Source organism: Anomaloglossus baeobatrachus, chromosome 1, assembly GCF_048569485.1.
Source record: "Anomaloglossus baeobatrachus isolate aAnoBae1 chromosome 1, aAnoBae1.hap1, whole genome shotgun sequence".
Classification (NCBI taxonomy): Eukaryota; Metazoa; Chordata; class Amphibia; order Anura; family Aromobatidae; genus Anomaloglossus; species Anomaloglossus baeobatrachus.
This window is the reverse complement of record NC_134353.1, coordinates 140,761,804-140,777,431: the sequence shown is the minus strand read 5'-3', so window position 1 is coordinate 140,777,431 and position 15,628 is coordinate 140,761,804. Positions and strand designations below refer to the sequence as shown.

At 45.3% G+C, this 15,628-nt stretch overlaps 1 protein-coding gene across 2 annotated transcripts in view; it reads right to left on the bottom strand.

Moving 5' to 3' along the window:
• Positions 1 to 1,385: 1,385 nt before the first annotated feature.
• Positions 1,386 to 15,628, bottom strand: part of ZDHHC2 (zDHHC palmitoyltransferase 2) — a 177,756-nt gene continuing 163,513 nt past the window's right edge. The window contains exons 12-13 of one of the 2 annotated variants that reach the window (XM_075347083.1): positions 1,914 to 1,984; positions 1,386 to 1,837 (exon numbers count right to left, since the gene is read on the bottom strand). In XM_075347083.1, the coding sequence (XP_075203198.1) occupies positions 1,944 to 1,984 (41 nt within the window). In that variant the 3' untranslated portion in view covers positions 1,386 to 1,837; positions 1,914 to 1,943. Of the gene's footprint in view, positions 1,985 to 15,628 lie in introns of both variants that reach the window. The other variant, XM_075347082.1, reaches the window with a different exon arrangement.

Genomic DNA, 15,628 nt, shown 5'->3' with positions numbered 1-15,628 from the left:
AAATTAATTTGATAACTGGGTGTTAGAATTTGCCATATCTGGCCATACAGAGCTTGACACTGACTAGATGGGGTCAGAGAGTAAAGGGACAAAGCAGATTGATATGGAAAAAAGTTACACTCAATTGTCATCATTTTCATACATTTACATTAGGAATAACAATGGAACAGGACAGGAGAATTTTTATTTTATGAAGAACACTAGCTGTAGTACCCGGACGTTGCCCGGGATTGTAACTGTCTCTCTCCCAGTCTCTGTATGTGTGTCGCTGTCTGTCTGTCTCTTTCCTTGTCTTTCCTTGTCTGTCTGTGTCTATGTCTCTGTCTGTTTCTATCTCTCTGTATTTGTATCAGTCTATCTATCTCCATCTGTGTCTGTCTCTATGTGTGTGTCTGTCTGTCTCTCTCTTTCCCCATCTGTCTCTTTGCCTGTCTGTCTCTTTCCCGTCTGACTCTTTCCCGTCTGTCTCTTTCCCGTCTGTCTCTTTCCCGTCTGTCTCTTTCCAGGTGTGTCTCTTTCAAGGGCTGTCTCTTTTCCCGTCTGTCTCTTTCCCGTCTGTCTCTTTCCCGTCTGTCTCTTTCCCGTCTGTCTCTTTCCCGTCTGTCTCTTTCCAGGTGTGTCTCTTTCAAGGGCTGTCTCTTTGCCCGGCTGTCTCTTTGCCCGGCTGTCTCTTTGCCCGGCTTTCTCTTTGCCCGGCTTTCTCTTTGCCCGGCTGTCTCTTTCCAGGGCTGTCTCTTTCCAGGGCTGTCTCTTTCCAGGGCTGTCTCTTTCCAGGGCTGTCTCTTTGCCCGGCTTTCTCTTTCTGTCTCTATCTCTGTCTCTTTCCCCATCTGTCTGTCTTTTTCTGTCTCTCTCTCACACATAAGCTTTTTATACTAACAGTTTATTTTGTTCCTATAGCAACCACTGACAGTTGCTATTAATAACTATAGCTCCCACCTCCATTCAGTTTAATGGCGGCAGGATTTTTGGAGAGTAATTGTAAAGCACGGAGTTACATTTTGCCGCCCAAACATAGTCTATGATGTTCCCTGGGTCACATGGAGCGTCTGTGCAAAGTTTCGTAATTGTATAGGCGACGGTGCGGATTCCTTTAGCGGACACACACACACACACACATATACACTCAGCTTTATATATTAGATAACTGTGCCAAAAAAGGTACTGTACGTCAGTTTGGGCAGGTCCTCATCAAATGTAAGAAATTGTAGGGCATGGTAACTGCTGGAGCTTTCCATAGTGTATGATAGTAAACTGGATGGTCAATGAAAAATATCCAAGACCGCTGTGGGGAGAATGTATGGATGCAATCAGTACAATTAGTCTGTAGTGCTTATGTTTGCCGCATGGATGCTTCTAAAGTCAGTAACGAAACCTGGATTCGATTGATGTGGATGTTATTTAATGAGATCATTGATAACATGTCATTGGCCTCATTATTTAGATAAATACTGGTTCCTTTACATATAAAATACACTGCCATCATTCTTTTCAAAAAGTGCTTTGCATTCAAGAAGTTTAGAAGAACGGTCCTTCTGGAGGAGGAATGACGATAATGCTGTTTGTGCTATAATATCATAAACACGGGAAAAATACAACCTTACATTGCATACAACACAGGACTGCCGACAGATTACTACAAAGGATTCCTCTTCCTTCCATTACTTCCCGCAGGTTCACATTCCCTGCTGATCGCAGTCTACCACTGGGTTCTGCATGGGTTTTAGCTGTAATGGAAAGAGCCAATCAGGTGCTGTCATCTTTGGAAACGGATGTAAAGCTAGCCAATGATTGCATGACTTCTCTGTCACATGTACATCTGCCCTGGTCTGCAAGCCTATAGAGAGACATTATTTAGTACCATGTGGACATCCAGCTCGGTAGCAGATATATGGGGTATCTTAGTCTCTTACTTCTTAACCCTCTACAGCACTTCCATAGAGCTAGGTTTCCTTCTCAATGGTCAATGCTGGGTTACTCATACCTGGAAGAGAAGAGTGATGGAAAGATATTAATCAGCTGTTCAGCCTATGTGTTGTACAGTACAGATGTCAAAAATAGAAATTGGTTAGATATGATATTTAAAGGGGACCTGTCAGATGAAGCATGAATTAGAGACAGGCTCCATTATTGCAAAAAAAACAAACACTCCCCAATACTAAAAGTGCAATGGCTAGAAGGAAAAGTCAAGGAATAATGGAAAAAACAGGACCAATGAGTCATGTTAAAGATCTGCAAAAAATGAAAAAATTAAAACAAAATTTTCAAACCATCTCGATTTATTCAGTAACATGTAGGAGTAGTATTGTCATGCTGTGTTCGGCTCTGCATACATCTGCTCGCACAGTGTCGTAAGACTCTGTTTACACTACAAAGTCTGACAGGCAACCTGAGGCTTCTGGATGGTTCAACCAGAGCTGGGCGTCGGCTGGTTCAGGTTCACTAGTCTTCAGCTCAGCAGGAGTGAATTCCTGCAGACTGCTGAATAGGACCTAAGTTCTCAGGTTGCTGATTGTCAAGTGCAGCTGTCGCTTCCCTGTTTAAGGTTCTGGCTCCTTCCAGGAGGTATCAATGTTAGCTTCAGTTTTTACTTCGGCGATCCCGGTCTTGGTGATTTTCCTGTATATGGTGATTTGTGCTGCGCTTCTCAGTGGTGTAAGCGTTCCCCTGTTGTGCGTTACTTCCTCCCCTTTTGCATTGCCTCCTAGTACACATAATGTCTCTCCTGTGTTTTGAGTGCTGTGTGTATGAGTTTCCATTCTCCCTTGTCCGTGTCATTTTGTGGGGTTTAGTCTTTGTGTTTTCCGGCCCGCTCCGAAGGTGTGGGAGAGGCGGAGTAAGATCCTAGTCCAGCTGGGGGCTCGAACCTGGTTACCATCAAACCTACCTTAGAGATAAGGGATAGGGCAGGGTCATAAGTCTTAGGGCCAGTCTAGGGGCCCCTGTCCTGTCTCCATATACCCTGTGACAAGTATGAGCCTCACATGCAGAAATCCCCACTGGCTACTATCAGTGAGCTTGTTAATGGTTGACAAAGAAATGTTCTACCACACTGAATGAACTTGGGCAAATCATCAAGATCCACTGCTGGCAACACCATTTGCAATTGCCAACAAATTATGTTATATATGTGGTCCAAGGGAGACAAGTCCAGAGACGCTACAGTCTTCTGATAAGGGTTATACTTACACAAATCTGTATATATAATCTGTCCCATTTGAACCTATCCTATTTTGTTGAAGTCAATGAAGCTTAAAAGGGCTATCTTCTTTTAAAAAAATTAATTGTAAAAAAAAACAACTGCACAGCGCCGTTCTGATCTCTGTTTGGCTGCACCGGTGACTTCACATTGACAGCAATGTATTTGGTTATTAAGCTAGGTGACTGGTGCTATCTAAATCAGATTAACTGAGCTCAGTGATTGGCTGCAGCACTGTCAATGTGACATCACCATTGCAGCCCATAAACAATGAGTGGGGCAGTACTGTAGACCAATAACTGGACCTGGGGAAGTAAATTGCAGTTTATGTTTTTACAATGAACTGAGTCAGCAGGCAAAAGTTTCCTGAAAGAAGATGACCCCTTTATGGAAAGTAGGGGTTCACATACTATTTCAAACAAAAACGTGAATACTGGATAAGTTTCATTACAATACGAAATAATTTAGTGGATTCTCTATTTTAGGACTCAAATGAATATACAGTCACATTTTGGGAAAAATTATGCAAAAATTCATAAACTTCATTTCACTGTCTTCCCGACACTGGATGCGAAAATAATATTACGTTTGCTCCACTGAAGAACATGATCAGATTTATAGCTATATAATGTAATAGAATCAGTCATGCTGAGAGATGAAATTACCACCACTGAGTCATCCACAATGCTATACAACTGTAATACTGTGCTATATGTACTACACCGCATGCATTCATTTACATGGCGGCCAGAATTTGAAACAATTTCTTCTAGCGGTCTGATCAGCATACATTGTGAGGAGTCAGACACAGACCATACCACGTACACTTAATAATATTCATGTTCACAACGATATGCTTATACTTGTAGGACATTCAGGTCAGAGCTTTGTACCGTCTGGCTAGACAGAGAGCAAATATTAGCAAGATTGATGATGTTATTTGGGTTGTTCTTCATCACATCAGCATTCTGTCAGGGTAATGGACACTACCCTACACCGTAGACAAGGTTACTGCCTGATCCTAGATAGGGGAGCAGAAGTGCTTGTTTAATCAGCTCAGCAATGTGCCCCCCCCCCCACTCCTTCCTCCTTGGCAGTTTTTTTTTTAATCTGTAAATAGATCTAACATTCTTTACGAACTGCATTTTTTGGAGCACTTTTACTAACGTTTTCTGTGTTTGTAAGAAAGTCACGCTACATGACCTATGCATTTTCACATCGGCTTCTCTATAGGAATTTAAAAGGTATCTGTCAGCAGGATTTTGCTACTTCATATGAAAGCAACATGTTGTCGGCAAAGAGATTCTGAAACTAACCATGTGTAACTTAGATCACTGGGTGCAGCCATTCTGATCTTATCAAAGAATTGAGTTTAGCAGAGCTGGGAGCTTTCCCCCATCCAAACCAGGCTCTCAGAGATTGTGCATTGGTTATGAGGTGTCAATCACAGCAGGGGGTGTGCCAGACAACATGGCACAAGACTTCCTAGTCCTCTAATGCTAATCACAGGGTAATAAACCCTTTAGTTTAGGTAAACAATAGCTTGCACACAGATAAGAGAAGCAGGGTAGTTTTTTTCTTTTTTTAACCCTTGCAGCAGGCTGTCCCCAGCTTACATTGCAAAATCCTGCTGACAAGATTTTCTGTAAACTGTTACATCAGTATGAAAAAACACCCCAAAAATCACTTGCAAAAACAAATGAGAATCATTGGGGTTGAGTTATGAAGCTACAGTTGTGCATGATTTGTGCTACATTTATTTTGGATTTTGGACATGCTTTTTCATCCTGTACACCAAGGGGGCTGGTTTTTTGGGGGAAATCAAGAGAAATGAGGGTGGTCCAGACACAAATTTTATGCCAATATATGTACAAAATGTTCTGCAACTTTGTGGTCCAAAATAACACAAGTAGCAAATACACAATTTAGTCTAGTCTAGTCTAAAGATGGGCCACATTGATAACACAGCATTAGACATATTGATAAATTTGTTGCATTTTAAAATGAAAGCATGATCAGAAAATAACACTGTTTTAATCAGCTTTTTGTTAAACATATATTTTTTAAAACCCCCAGTAATCAGCAAAGAAAAATAGGCTATCAATCACCCAGGGACTTAACGACTGCGGTTGCAGAGGTCGCGACTGCGACCGGGCCCGACGGCTTAGGGTCCCGCTCTGTATATGAGCAGCCAGAGCTCCTTTCTGTCAGAGAGGAGCTGTGCTGTTCTGGCGCAAACAACGCGGCCGCTATATGACCCGGTACCGCCGCTGACATCGTGCCTCCCTGCCCCGGTGTCAGTGGTGGAGGTACTGGGCCCCCCTCCCCCGTCCTCGCGCACAACAACAATGAAGTGTGGAGCGGCCCGTGCAGCTCCTTGCATCATCCTTCTCCCTCTATGCCTGAGCAGTGACATCACTCCTGTGCGACTGCTGTGCTCAGAGCATAGAGGACAGGACGGGAGGACGATGACCAGAGCAGTGGGGGAACGAGGACAGAGGTGAGGACGGAGCAGCCGGGGAACAGGAAAGAGGTAAGAACTTGTTTGTTTTTCTTTGTGGTTTTTTTTTTTTTTAAATCAGTGTGTACACGGTGGCCAGAGTCTTACTATTTGAGGAAAGGGAATCTCAAACCTTACTAGATGAAGTGTGTTTGCTGGAGGCATCAACTCTTTTACTAGGCTGAGTAAGGGTATGTGGACACGATCCATAGACAGTGTGTCCTAAATGCAATGGTAGCCCTCCTGCAAAGACGCAAGTGTTCTCCAAAGGAGAATGCAACAGTCCATGCCCACAATCAGGGTTCGCATTTTCACTATGTTATCCCTGTTGAGAAAACTTGCATCTCCGCAAGCATAAATTGACATGCTGTGGCTCGGGAAGCTGTGCTGCATTTCAGTTTATGCTGCAGAGAAAAGCAACATACACTGATTGTGTGCAAATATTCTAAAGGATCATATCTGATTTCATATATAATTTTTATCCTAGAGTTCATAGTAAACAGGTCATACAATTTTATTATTAGACTGTATTGTATTCTCTTTTTGATAGGGCACCATTATGACTCGAGGGTGTAGCTTTAAATGGATAAAACATACAAGTGAATGGGAGTTTTCTGCTTAGGATAGCGCTTCTCATGTTTGTGAGAACAGAAAAGGTATCAGCTGCACAGTGAATGTCAACCACAATGCAAACTGCAGAGATCTGCACTCCAGAGGTGAATGCCCTACTTACTGAAGTCAATGACAATGCCAAATGCAAAAATTATTGTATGTCCGAATCCGCTGCCACAACCTCCTGACCCCTTAACAAATAAATGTATGGCCTATTCAAGTACAATATATCATAATATGGATATTATTCTTCTAGGGCTGCAGCATCAGTCACCCACATAATACAATCCTTATGATGAATGAACAATTACAGAAACATCAGACGAGATGGACAGACCACGTTTCATGAAACTCATTACATTACTTTTGTTGTGGTAGCATTCGATCTGATTTCAGAAAATTACCCGGCTGAGGTCCATGGAGCAATGCAATATGCGTCTTATTGACTTAGAGGAAAACATTGGCACAGTGAAGCTTTGATCATGACACTTCAAATATGGATTTTGCACATGGGTCCAAGCCAGTGACAACATGATATCAGGAGACTAAATCCCGGGTAGACTTCAATGAAGAACTTTTGATTGTATTCATATAATTGCCTGGTTACTATGTGCTTTAGACTTCACTGCTTAATCCTAAATAGTGACTAAAAGTTATCTTGATACCAAGTATCAAAAAATGGGAATGGTGTTTAGTTTGCCAACTGATTAAAGAGAGGTTAAAAAACACCAAAACTGGAATTAAGGACACCACCTAATGATTCTCAATGATGGTGATGAAAGTCTTTTCTATATGTATATCTTGGCTTATCCACCATCTAAGACATCTGGAAGTACAAGTACTCCTCAAAACTCCAGTGAAACTCAAAACTTAAAGGGAACTTGTCACCATTTTTTTGCCCTATAAGCTGCGGCAACCACCACTGGGCTCTTATATACAGCGTTCTAACATGCTGTATATAAGAGCCCAGGCCGCTGTGTAGAACATAAAAAACACTTTATAATACTCACTTAATGGTCGCGCTGGCATGGATGTGGCTCAGATTGGCGTCTTCGTCCTCCGGTGCCGGCGTCGCCTCTTTTGGCCATCTTTGTCGCCGCCTCTGTCGTCCTTCTGAAGCCGCGGTGCATGACACGTATGACGTCATACACACTTGCCGGCATTCAGGTCCTGAGCAGGCGCACTTTCATCTACCCTGAGCAGGCATATCAAAGTATTGTACCGGAGAATGAAGACGCCCATCTGAGCCACATTTACTGCTGCGATCGGTTTAGGTAAGTATTAAAAAGTGTTTTTATGTTCTACACAGCGGCCTGGGCTCTTATATACAGCATGTTAGAATGCTGTATATAAGAACCCACTGGGGGTGGCCGCAGCTTACAGGACAAAAACTGGTGACAGGTTCCCTTTAACAAATAATAAAAAAGAGAAATTCTATGCTGAGTGTAAATACACTGCTCAAAAAAATTAAAGGGAACACTTAACCAACCGACTATAACTCTAAGTTAATCAAACTTTTGTGAAATCAAACTGTCCTCTTAGGAAGCCACACTGATTGACAATCAATTTCACATGCTGTTGTGTAAATGGAATAGACCTCAAATGGAAATTATTGGTAATTATCAAGACACACTCAATAAAGGAGTGTTTCTGCAGGTGGGGACCACAGACCACGTCTCAGTACCAATGCTTTCTTGCTGATGTTTTGGTCACTTTTGAATGTTGGTTGTGCTCTCACGCTCGTGGTAGCATGAGACGGACTCTACAACCCACACAAGTGGCAGAGGTAGTGCAGCTCATCCAGGATGGCACATCAATGGGAGCTGTGGCAAGAAGTTTTGCTGTGTCTGTCAGCGTAGTGTCCAGAGGATGGAGGCGCTACCAGGAGACAGGCCAGTACACCAGGAGACGAAGAGGGGGCCGTAGAAGGGCAACAAACCAGCCAGCAGCAGGACCTCTACCTCCGCCTTTGTGCAAGGAGGAACAGGAGGAGCACTGCCAGATCATTGCAAAATGACCTCCAGCAGGCCACAAATGTGCATGTGTCTGCACAAACGGTGAGAAACCGACTCCATGAGGGTGGCATGAGGGCCTGATGTCCACAGATGGGGGTTGTGCTCACTGCCCAACACCGTGCAGGACGCTTGGCATTTGCCACAGAACACCAGGATTGGCAAATTCGCCACTGGCACCCTGTGCTCTTCACTGATGAATGCAAGTTCACACTGGGCATATGTGACAGACGTGACAGAGTCTGGAGACGCCGTGGAGAGCGATCTGCTGCCTGCAACATCCTCCTGCATGACCTGTTTGGCACTGGGTCAGTAATGGTGTGGGGTGGCATTTCTTTGGAGGGCCGCACAGCCATACATGTGCTTGCCAGAGGTAGCCATTAGGTACCGAGATGAGATCTTCAGACCCCTTGTGAGACCATATGCTGGTGCGGTTGGCCCTGGGTTCATTCTAATGCAGGACAATGCTAGACCTCATGTGGCTGTACTGTGTCAGCAGTTCCTGCAAGATGAATGCATTGAAGCTATGGACTGCCCCCCCTCCCATTCCCCAGACCTGAATCCGATTGAGCACATCTGGGACATCATGTCTCACTCCATCCACCAACGTCACGTTGCACCACAGACTGTCCAGGAGTTGGCGGATGCTTTAGTCCAGGTCTGGGACTATATTGATATATATTTATATATATTATATTCATAGTTCTCATCTCTAGAACAACTACTAAGAGGAGACTTTGTGCAGCAGGCCTTCATGGTAAAATAGCTGCTAGGAAACCAGTGCTAAGGACAAGCAACGAGCAGAAGAAGAGACTTGTTTGGGCTAAAGAACACAAGGAATGGACATTAGACCAGTGGAAATCTGTGCTTTGGTCTGATGAGTCCAAATTTGAGATCTTTGGATCCAACCACCGTTTCTTTGTAGAAAAGGTGAACAGATGGACTCTACATGCCTGGCTCCCACCATGAAGCATGGAGGAGGAGGTGTGATGGTGTGGGGGTGCTTTGCTGGTGATACTATTGGGGATTTATTAAATTTTTTTTTTTTTTAATCAGAAAAAAATAAAAAAAAAAAAAAAAAGGATTCTTATATCAGTTATATAAATTGAGCCTGCAAACAAAATGGCTCCACAGATAAACAAAAGTTTAAATTATGCAATAATACCTCAGTCTAATAGAAAAGCCTCCTCCATCAGTTGTGTCGCTCCACATCATATTTCCATACCCGCTTGCCTCTCTCTCCCCGTTTAATCATCAATCACACCCTTCCGGCCCCTCCCACAGCGCCGCTCAAAGTCCACTCCGCCACGTAAAACACTAGTTTTAACATTTACTCCCCAAAACGTTCCATTCACTGCAAGTACAACAGTAACTGGTCCAACATTGCGTCCTGCACTAGTGCCCCAGAGGGGAGACCCGGCGACTCCATCCATGGCTGCCACATTTTGTAAAACTTTCTCAGTGTTTTTCTCTTTAAATAAACTCCCCTTTCTAATCTAATGACGTTATTTAATTTATTTTCAAGCTCTGATAATGTTGGTGGTAGAGGATCTAACCAATGGTATGCCAGTATCTTCCTTGCTTGATACAGGATACGTGCTATTCCCAGGACTGTTGGAGAGTCCGGGTCTACTCCTCCCTCCCACAGACTCAACAAACATAAACGAGGTGACGGCTGTATTGTGATATGATATATTTGGTCTATGAGTGTCGCGGGCGGGGAGGAGGTCCCCGCCGCTGCGCTCTCGCTAACGCTCGGGTCCGGCGCTGCTGCTGCTCGGTGGCTCGAGCGGTGGGCCGGATCCGGGGACTCGAGCGGCGCTCCTCGCCCGTGAGTGAAAAGGGGATAGTTTTTGGGGTTTGGGAAGTCGGTCCGTGACGCCACCCACGGTTTGTGGTGAGGTTGGGACACCACCGCTGCTCTGGACGGGGATCCCGGGAGCGATGACAGGGAGCAGCCGAGATGTTTCTCTCCCCTCCGTGGGTAGGGGGTTTTTCGTGGTCCTGGGGCCCGGTGAGGGTAACTGGAGAGTGGATGGCAGGGTTTGGTGAGGTGCAGTGTCGCGGGGGCAGCGCGGTGCCAGACGGCATGGTGGTACTCACTCAGCCAATAACGTATACGGAGTCTCTGGTAAAACAAACGGCTGGATGGACGGGTCCCGCAGCCGGCTGTGGTGGTCACTCCCGGTAGGTTGGCGGTGACTGCCTTTCCCTGCACCTGTAGTGTGTTTTCGGCCCCGATGGCTTCCCACCGGTAGCCCGCTCCCCAGCATGGATAGATGCTGAGGGAGCCCCTTTTGCCCGCAGGCTCTGGCCCTGGGAATTGTAGCCTTGGCGGTGACTGTATTTCCCTTCACGGTTGAGCGGTTGCCTTCAATCGGGTCTTTGCTGCTGGGAAACCCCGGAGGTTCCCGTCGCTAACGGATTTGACCGGTTTTACGGCGACTCCAAGCCTGGTCGGGGTCCGTAGGCCCTGCCGGATGGTGCTGGCTTCTATTTGGTCCCCGGTTCGGTACTGGCGGGCCACCGCCCTTCCCCGGTCTTACGGTTCCGCGTCGATCGGCCCCTCCTGCAGACGGTCACCACCGTCTGCAAACCTTGCTGTATGTGCCCGGGCCACGTACCCGGACACGGTCAGACTGCTCCTCTCCTGCCACTTCCTCCTTCCACTTCACTCTCCCTAACGCTTCTCCAACTTTCCCCCTCACTGTTCTGACTTCCTTTTCCGCCTCCAGGACTGTTAACTCCTCAGTGGGTGGGGCCAACCGCCTGGCTTCACCCCTCCTGGTGTGGACATCAGCCCCTGGAGGGAGGCAACAAGGATTTGTGTGTGACTGATGTGCCTAACCGGGGTATGGGGTGTGTTGTTGCAGTACCTGTGACGTCCTGGCTTATCCAGGGCGCCACATGAGTCCCAGGGTTTGTTTCCAGAAATCACCAATGTGTCCACACTCCCACATAACATGCATCAAATGGGTATCATCCTGTCCACACCTAACACATTGTGCATTTGGTCTAAGTCCCATCCTGAATAATAGGCTGGCAGTTTTATATACCCTGTGGATGAGATATATTTGGGAAAGCCTTTGGCACTCAGAGATCGCCAGTTTAGGGACCTGTTCTAGAATGTTGGACCACTGGTCTTCCGTCAGGGGACCAACCTCCCGTTCCCATTTACTTTTAACAGTCAGTGGGTATGTCTCCAGATGGGCAGGTAGTAATCTTTTGTATAGTTCAGAAATAAGGCCTTTAGAGGACTAAGATGTAAGTAGCATATGTAATGTTTGATTATGTGTCACTGTCACCGGATTTGTCCTCCCCTGTCTTTCCAGTGCGTGCCTCAGCTGTAAATACTGATAAAAGAAGACATGCGGAAGGTGAAACTCTGTTCTCAATTGCTCAAAATTTTAAGAATATTATTTTGTAGTACTTGTGACACTAAATGGATCCCTTTATCTTCCCATCCTCTGAACCCCACTAATTTTTTAATTTCTGGCAAATCCGGGTTCCGCCACAGTGGCCAGAACTCCGTAGGTCCATTTATCTTCAAAAGAAACTTACCTCTGTCCCATACCCGAAATATCATAGCCAACGTGGGATATCGTGCCCCATTTATCTGTCTTTGTCTCACATCCAACCGGCAACCCGGATATTTCCATACCGATCCCTCTCTCACTAGATCACCACTATTATCATATGCTCCTTCTTTGCCCCAACCCCTAAGATGTTGCATCTGGGAGGCTATATAGTATATATATGGGTTTAGTACCGCCAGTCCTCCCTCCTCCTTTCCCCGCTGTAGCACTTCCAGTCGAATCCTAGCCTGTTTTTTCTTCCAGATAAGTTCCCGGAATAATGTATTAATTTTTGCAAAAAATTCCCTACGTATCCACACTGGAGAATTATGTATAAGATATAGTAATTGTGGCATCATTACCATTTTAATTAAGTTGGATCTACCGATATTTGATAGCGGCAAGCGACACCAGGTGTGTACCTTTGCTCTGAACCACTGCAACAGCGGTTCCAGATTTAGGGCCTGGAAATCCTTCGGATTTGGGCTAACAGTTACTCCCAGATACTTAAACTCTCGGACCACAGGAACCGGTATCTGCAAGTCCGAGAAATCCACCGGGAGAGGGTCTATCGGCATTAAAGACGATTTGGACCAATTAATCCGAAGGCCAGACTTCCGCCCAAATTCTTGAATGATATCCATTGCCGGCAAAATCGAGGAATGTACCCTGTCTAAATATAAAAGTAGGTCATCCGCATATAATGATATTTTCTGCTCCACACCTAAATCCCATTATCTCCCTGGACTTCCGTATTGCTACTGCCAAGGGCTCCACTGCAGTAGTAAATAGCAAGGGGGAGAGCGGGCACCCTTGTCTAGTACCTCTTCCGAGAGGAAAAGACTCAGAGACCCTGCCATTAGCCCTAACCTTCACCACCGGTGAGTCATATAGCAGCTTCACCCAATTTATAAATCTGTGTCCAAAACCCATTTTCCGAAGTACCGCCCACAAATACCCCCATTCTAAGCTATCAAACGCCTTAGCGGCGTCTAAGGACAAAATTGCCCTTTCCTCTGGCTTCTCAGAACTATGCTGAATCCCAAAGTATAATTTTCTAAGATTCATAGATGTGGCTCTACATGGAATAAATCCTGTTTGATCATTCTGTATAATAGATGAGATGACTCGGGACATCCTATTGGCGAGCACCTTGGCCAGTAATTTAACATCTGTTGGTAGTAGAGAGATTGGGCGGTACGAATCTGGGATCTCTGGATCTTTTCCGTGTTTTAATATTAAGACTATTAAAGCTTCCCTCATAGAAGGCGGGAGGACCCTCTGCATTTCAGCCTCCTCAAATACTTTAAGTAGTTTAGTTAGTAGTAAGGGTGCATAAGTTTTATAAAACTCGCCAGGCAGGCCATCCGTTCCCGGAGCTTTTTCATTTTGCGTCTGGCCAAGCGCTTCCTCTAATTCTTCCAACAGGATGTCTCGATCCAACAAATCCCTTTCTTCGTCGGCCAGTGTGGGGAGAGAGAGAGCATCCAAATATTGCTCAATCTCGGTCTCCGTAAGGTCACAGTCTGATCTGTATGGCCGCATATAATACCTCTTTATCTCCCTCACTATATCTTCACTTTCCGTTACAAGGTCACCCGACTCCGTCTTCATCCTATTTATATATGAAGATCTTTCCTGCGCCCTAATGACCATGGCTAGTAGGTGCCCTACTCCCTCTCCCTCTATGAAATATTTCGGCTTGAGGAAGTAACGTTTATTTGCTGCCGCCGACATGAGATTTTCCCTGAGTGACATCTGTGCCTTCTCCTTCTCTAGAGTGTTTTTAGTTTCCTCTGTCGGGTTGAGCACCACCGCAGCCTCCGCAACAGATACTTCCTGAATCAGACTTTGGGTGTAGCGTCTGTTTTGGTTTTTATGTATGCATATTTCTCTGATATAGATGCCCCTCACCACGGCTTTCATAGAGTCCCAGACTATATGTGATGGTGCGGAGCACTCATTAAGTTGGAAATATTCTAAAATAGTATCATGTAAAGATTCCCCAATAAGCTGGATCCAGAAGGGATTAAGTTTCCAGATAGGCCTAGACAGGGTGAGGGGGTTTCCCCATGAAAGTGTAACATGGAGTGGTGAGTGATCAGATACGCTTCTAGGTAGATAAGCCACCGTTTGTACATATGAGGTCATAAGTGTGTTCCCAATAGCCAGGTCTATCCGTGACATAGTGTGATGGGAGCTAGAGTAGCAGGAAAACTGTTTGGATGTGGGGTTTTGGACGCGCCAAAGGTCTACCAAACCCAGCTCTGTCAGCATTCTAGCAAATGAAGTTGAGGCTGCGTCCTCTGATATGTTCCCCGAATGTAGCTTATCTAGATAACGATGTAAATATGTGTTAAAATCTACTATCAAAAGAGTCGGCGCAGGGGGGAAGGAGTCTAAAACAGATAAGATTCTTTTTACTGGTTCGACTGAGTATGGTGGAGGGATGTATACCGCAACCAGAATAAATTGTATACCATACAGCATGCAAAGTAAACAAACAAATCTGCCCCCAGGGTCAACCACTGATTTGGTACATGAGAATGGGATGGATTTGTGCATCAACACACTGACACCCCGTGCATGGGTCGAGTATGTGGAATGATATTCATGTGTGATCCATCCCTTCCTCAGCCAATGAACATTATCTCTTACCATGTGGGTCTCAGATAAACATATAATAGCCGGGAGAAACTTTTGCAAATGAGTAAATATAGCACACCTCTTATTCGCATCCCTGAGCCCCCTAACATTCCACGCTACAATATTAAGTGATGTCGCCGTAAGAGCAGGTTAATAAATAATAAACCGGAGCATACTCCATTCCTGGGGGAGAGAGGCAATCTCCACCAATTCCTGTTAGCATTAGGTTGAGCGACACGACTGAGGTACACCACACCCCACATAGTAATTGCAAAATACAACAATAAAACGAAAAAAAAACAAGGAGGGAAATAGAGCCCTGCACACCAGTGTACAGCGCCCCCGCCCTCAAAAACAAGTGTAACTTGCACATTTCTCTCAGATAGAGAGAATCAGGGCTAGAAAACTCGCCCAGAGTCCATGCAGGGAGAAGGGTCCACAGCTTTTTCCCGTAACGAGTGTCCACAGTGAACCGGTCATCTCCCGCCCTGGATCCAAAATGAAATGATCAGTAGTAATTATACCAGCATAGCGTCTCAGACAAAAAGAAACAGCAGCACCTGGTGGTAGAAAGGGTGATTTTCAAGTGTTCTTCCCTCTCATGGACCTCTCATTAATATCCAGCCAAGACAGCGCCGCTCCCGCCGTATCAAAAAAATGAGTTTCTCCATTCACCGCAATTCGCAGTCTAGCAGGATACATCATGGAGTATGGCACTTGAAGTCCGTGCAGGCGTTGTTTAATCTCAATAAATTGCGCCCTTTTACGTTGTACCTCCATGGAAAAATCAGGGAAAATAGAGATCTTCCTCCCATTAATAGCAAGCTCCTTAATATCTCTGGATCTGCGCAGAATGGCATCCCTGTCTTTAAAATGCAGAAGTTTGAGCAAGATAGGACGTGGGGGTGCTCCTGGCGGGGGGGCACGTGTAGGGACCCTGTGCGCTCTCTCAATAGTAAAGAATGGAGATAAAACATCTTTGCCAAAGGTGTCCATTAGCCATTTTTCAAAAAAGCCCAGGGAGTCATTCTCTTCTGCCCTCTCCGGGACCCCCACCAGGCGCAGATTACTTCTACAGGAGCGG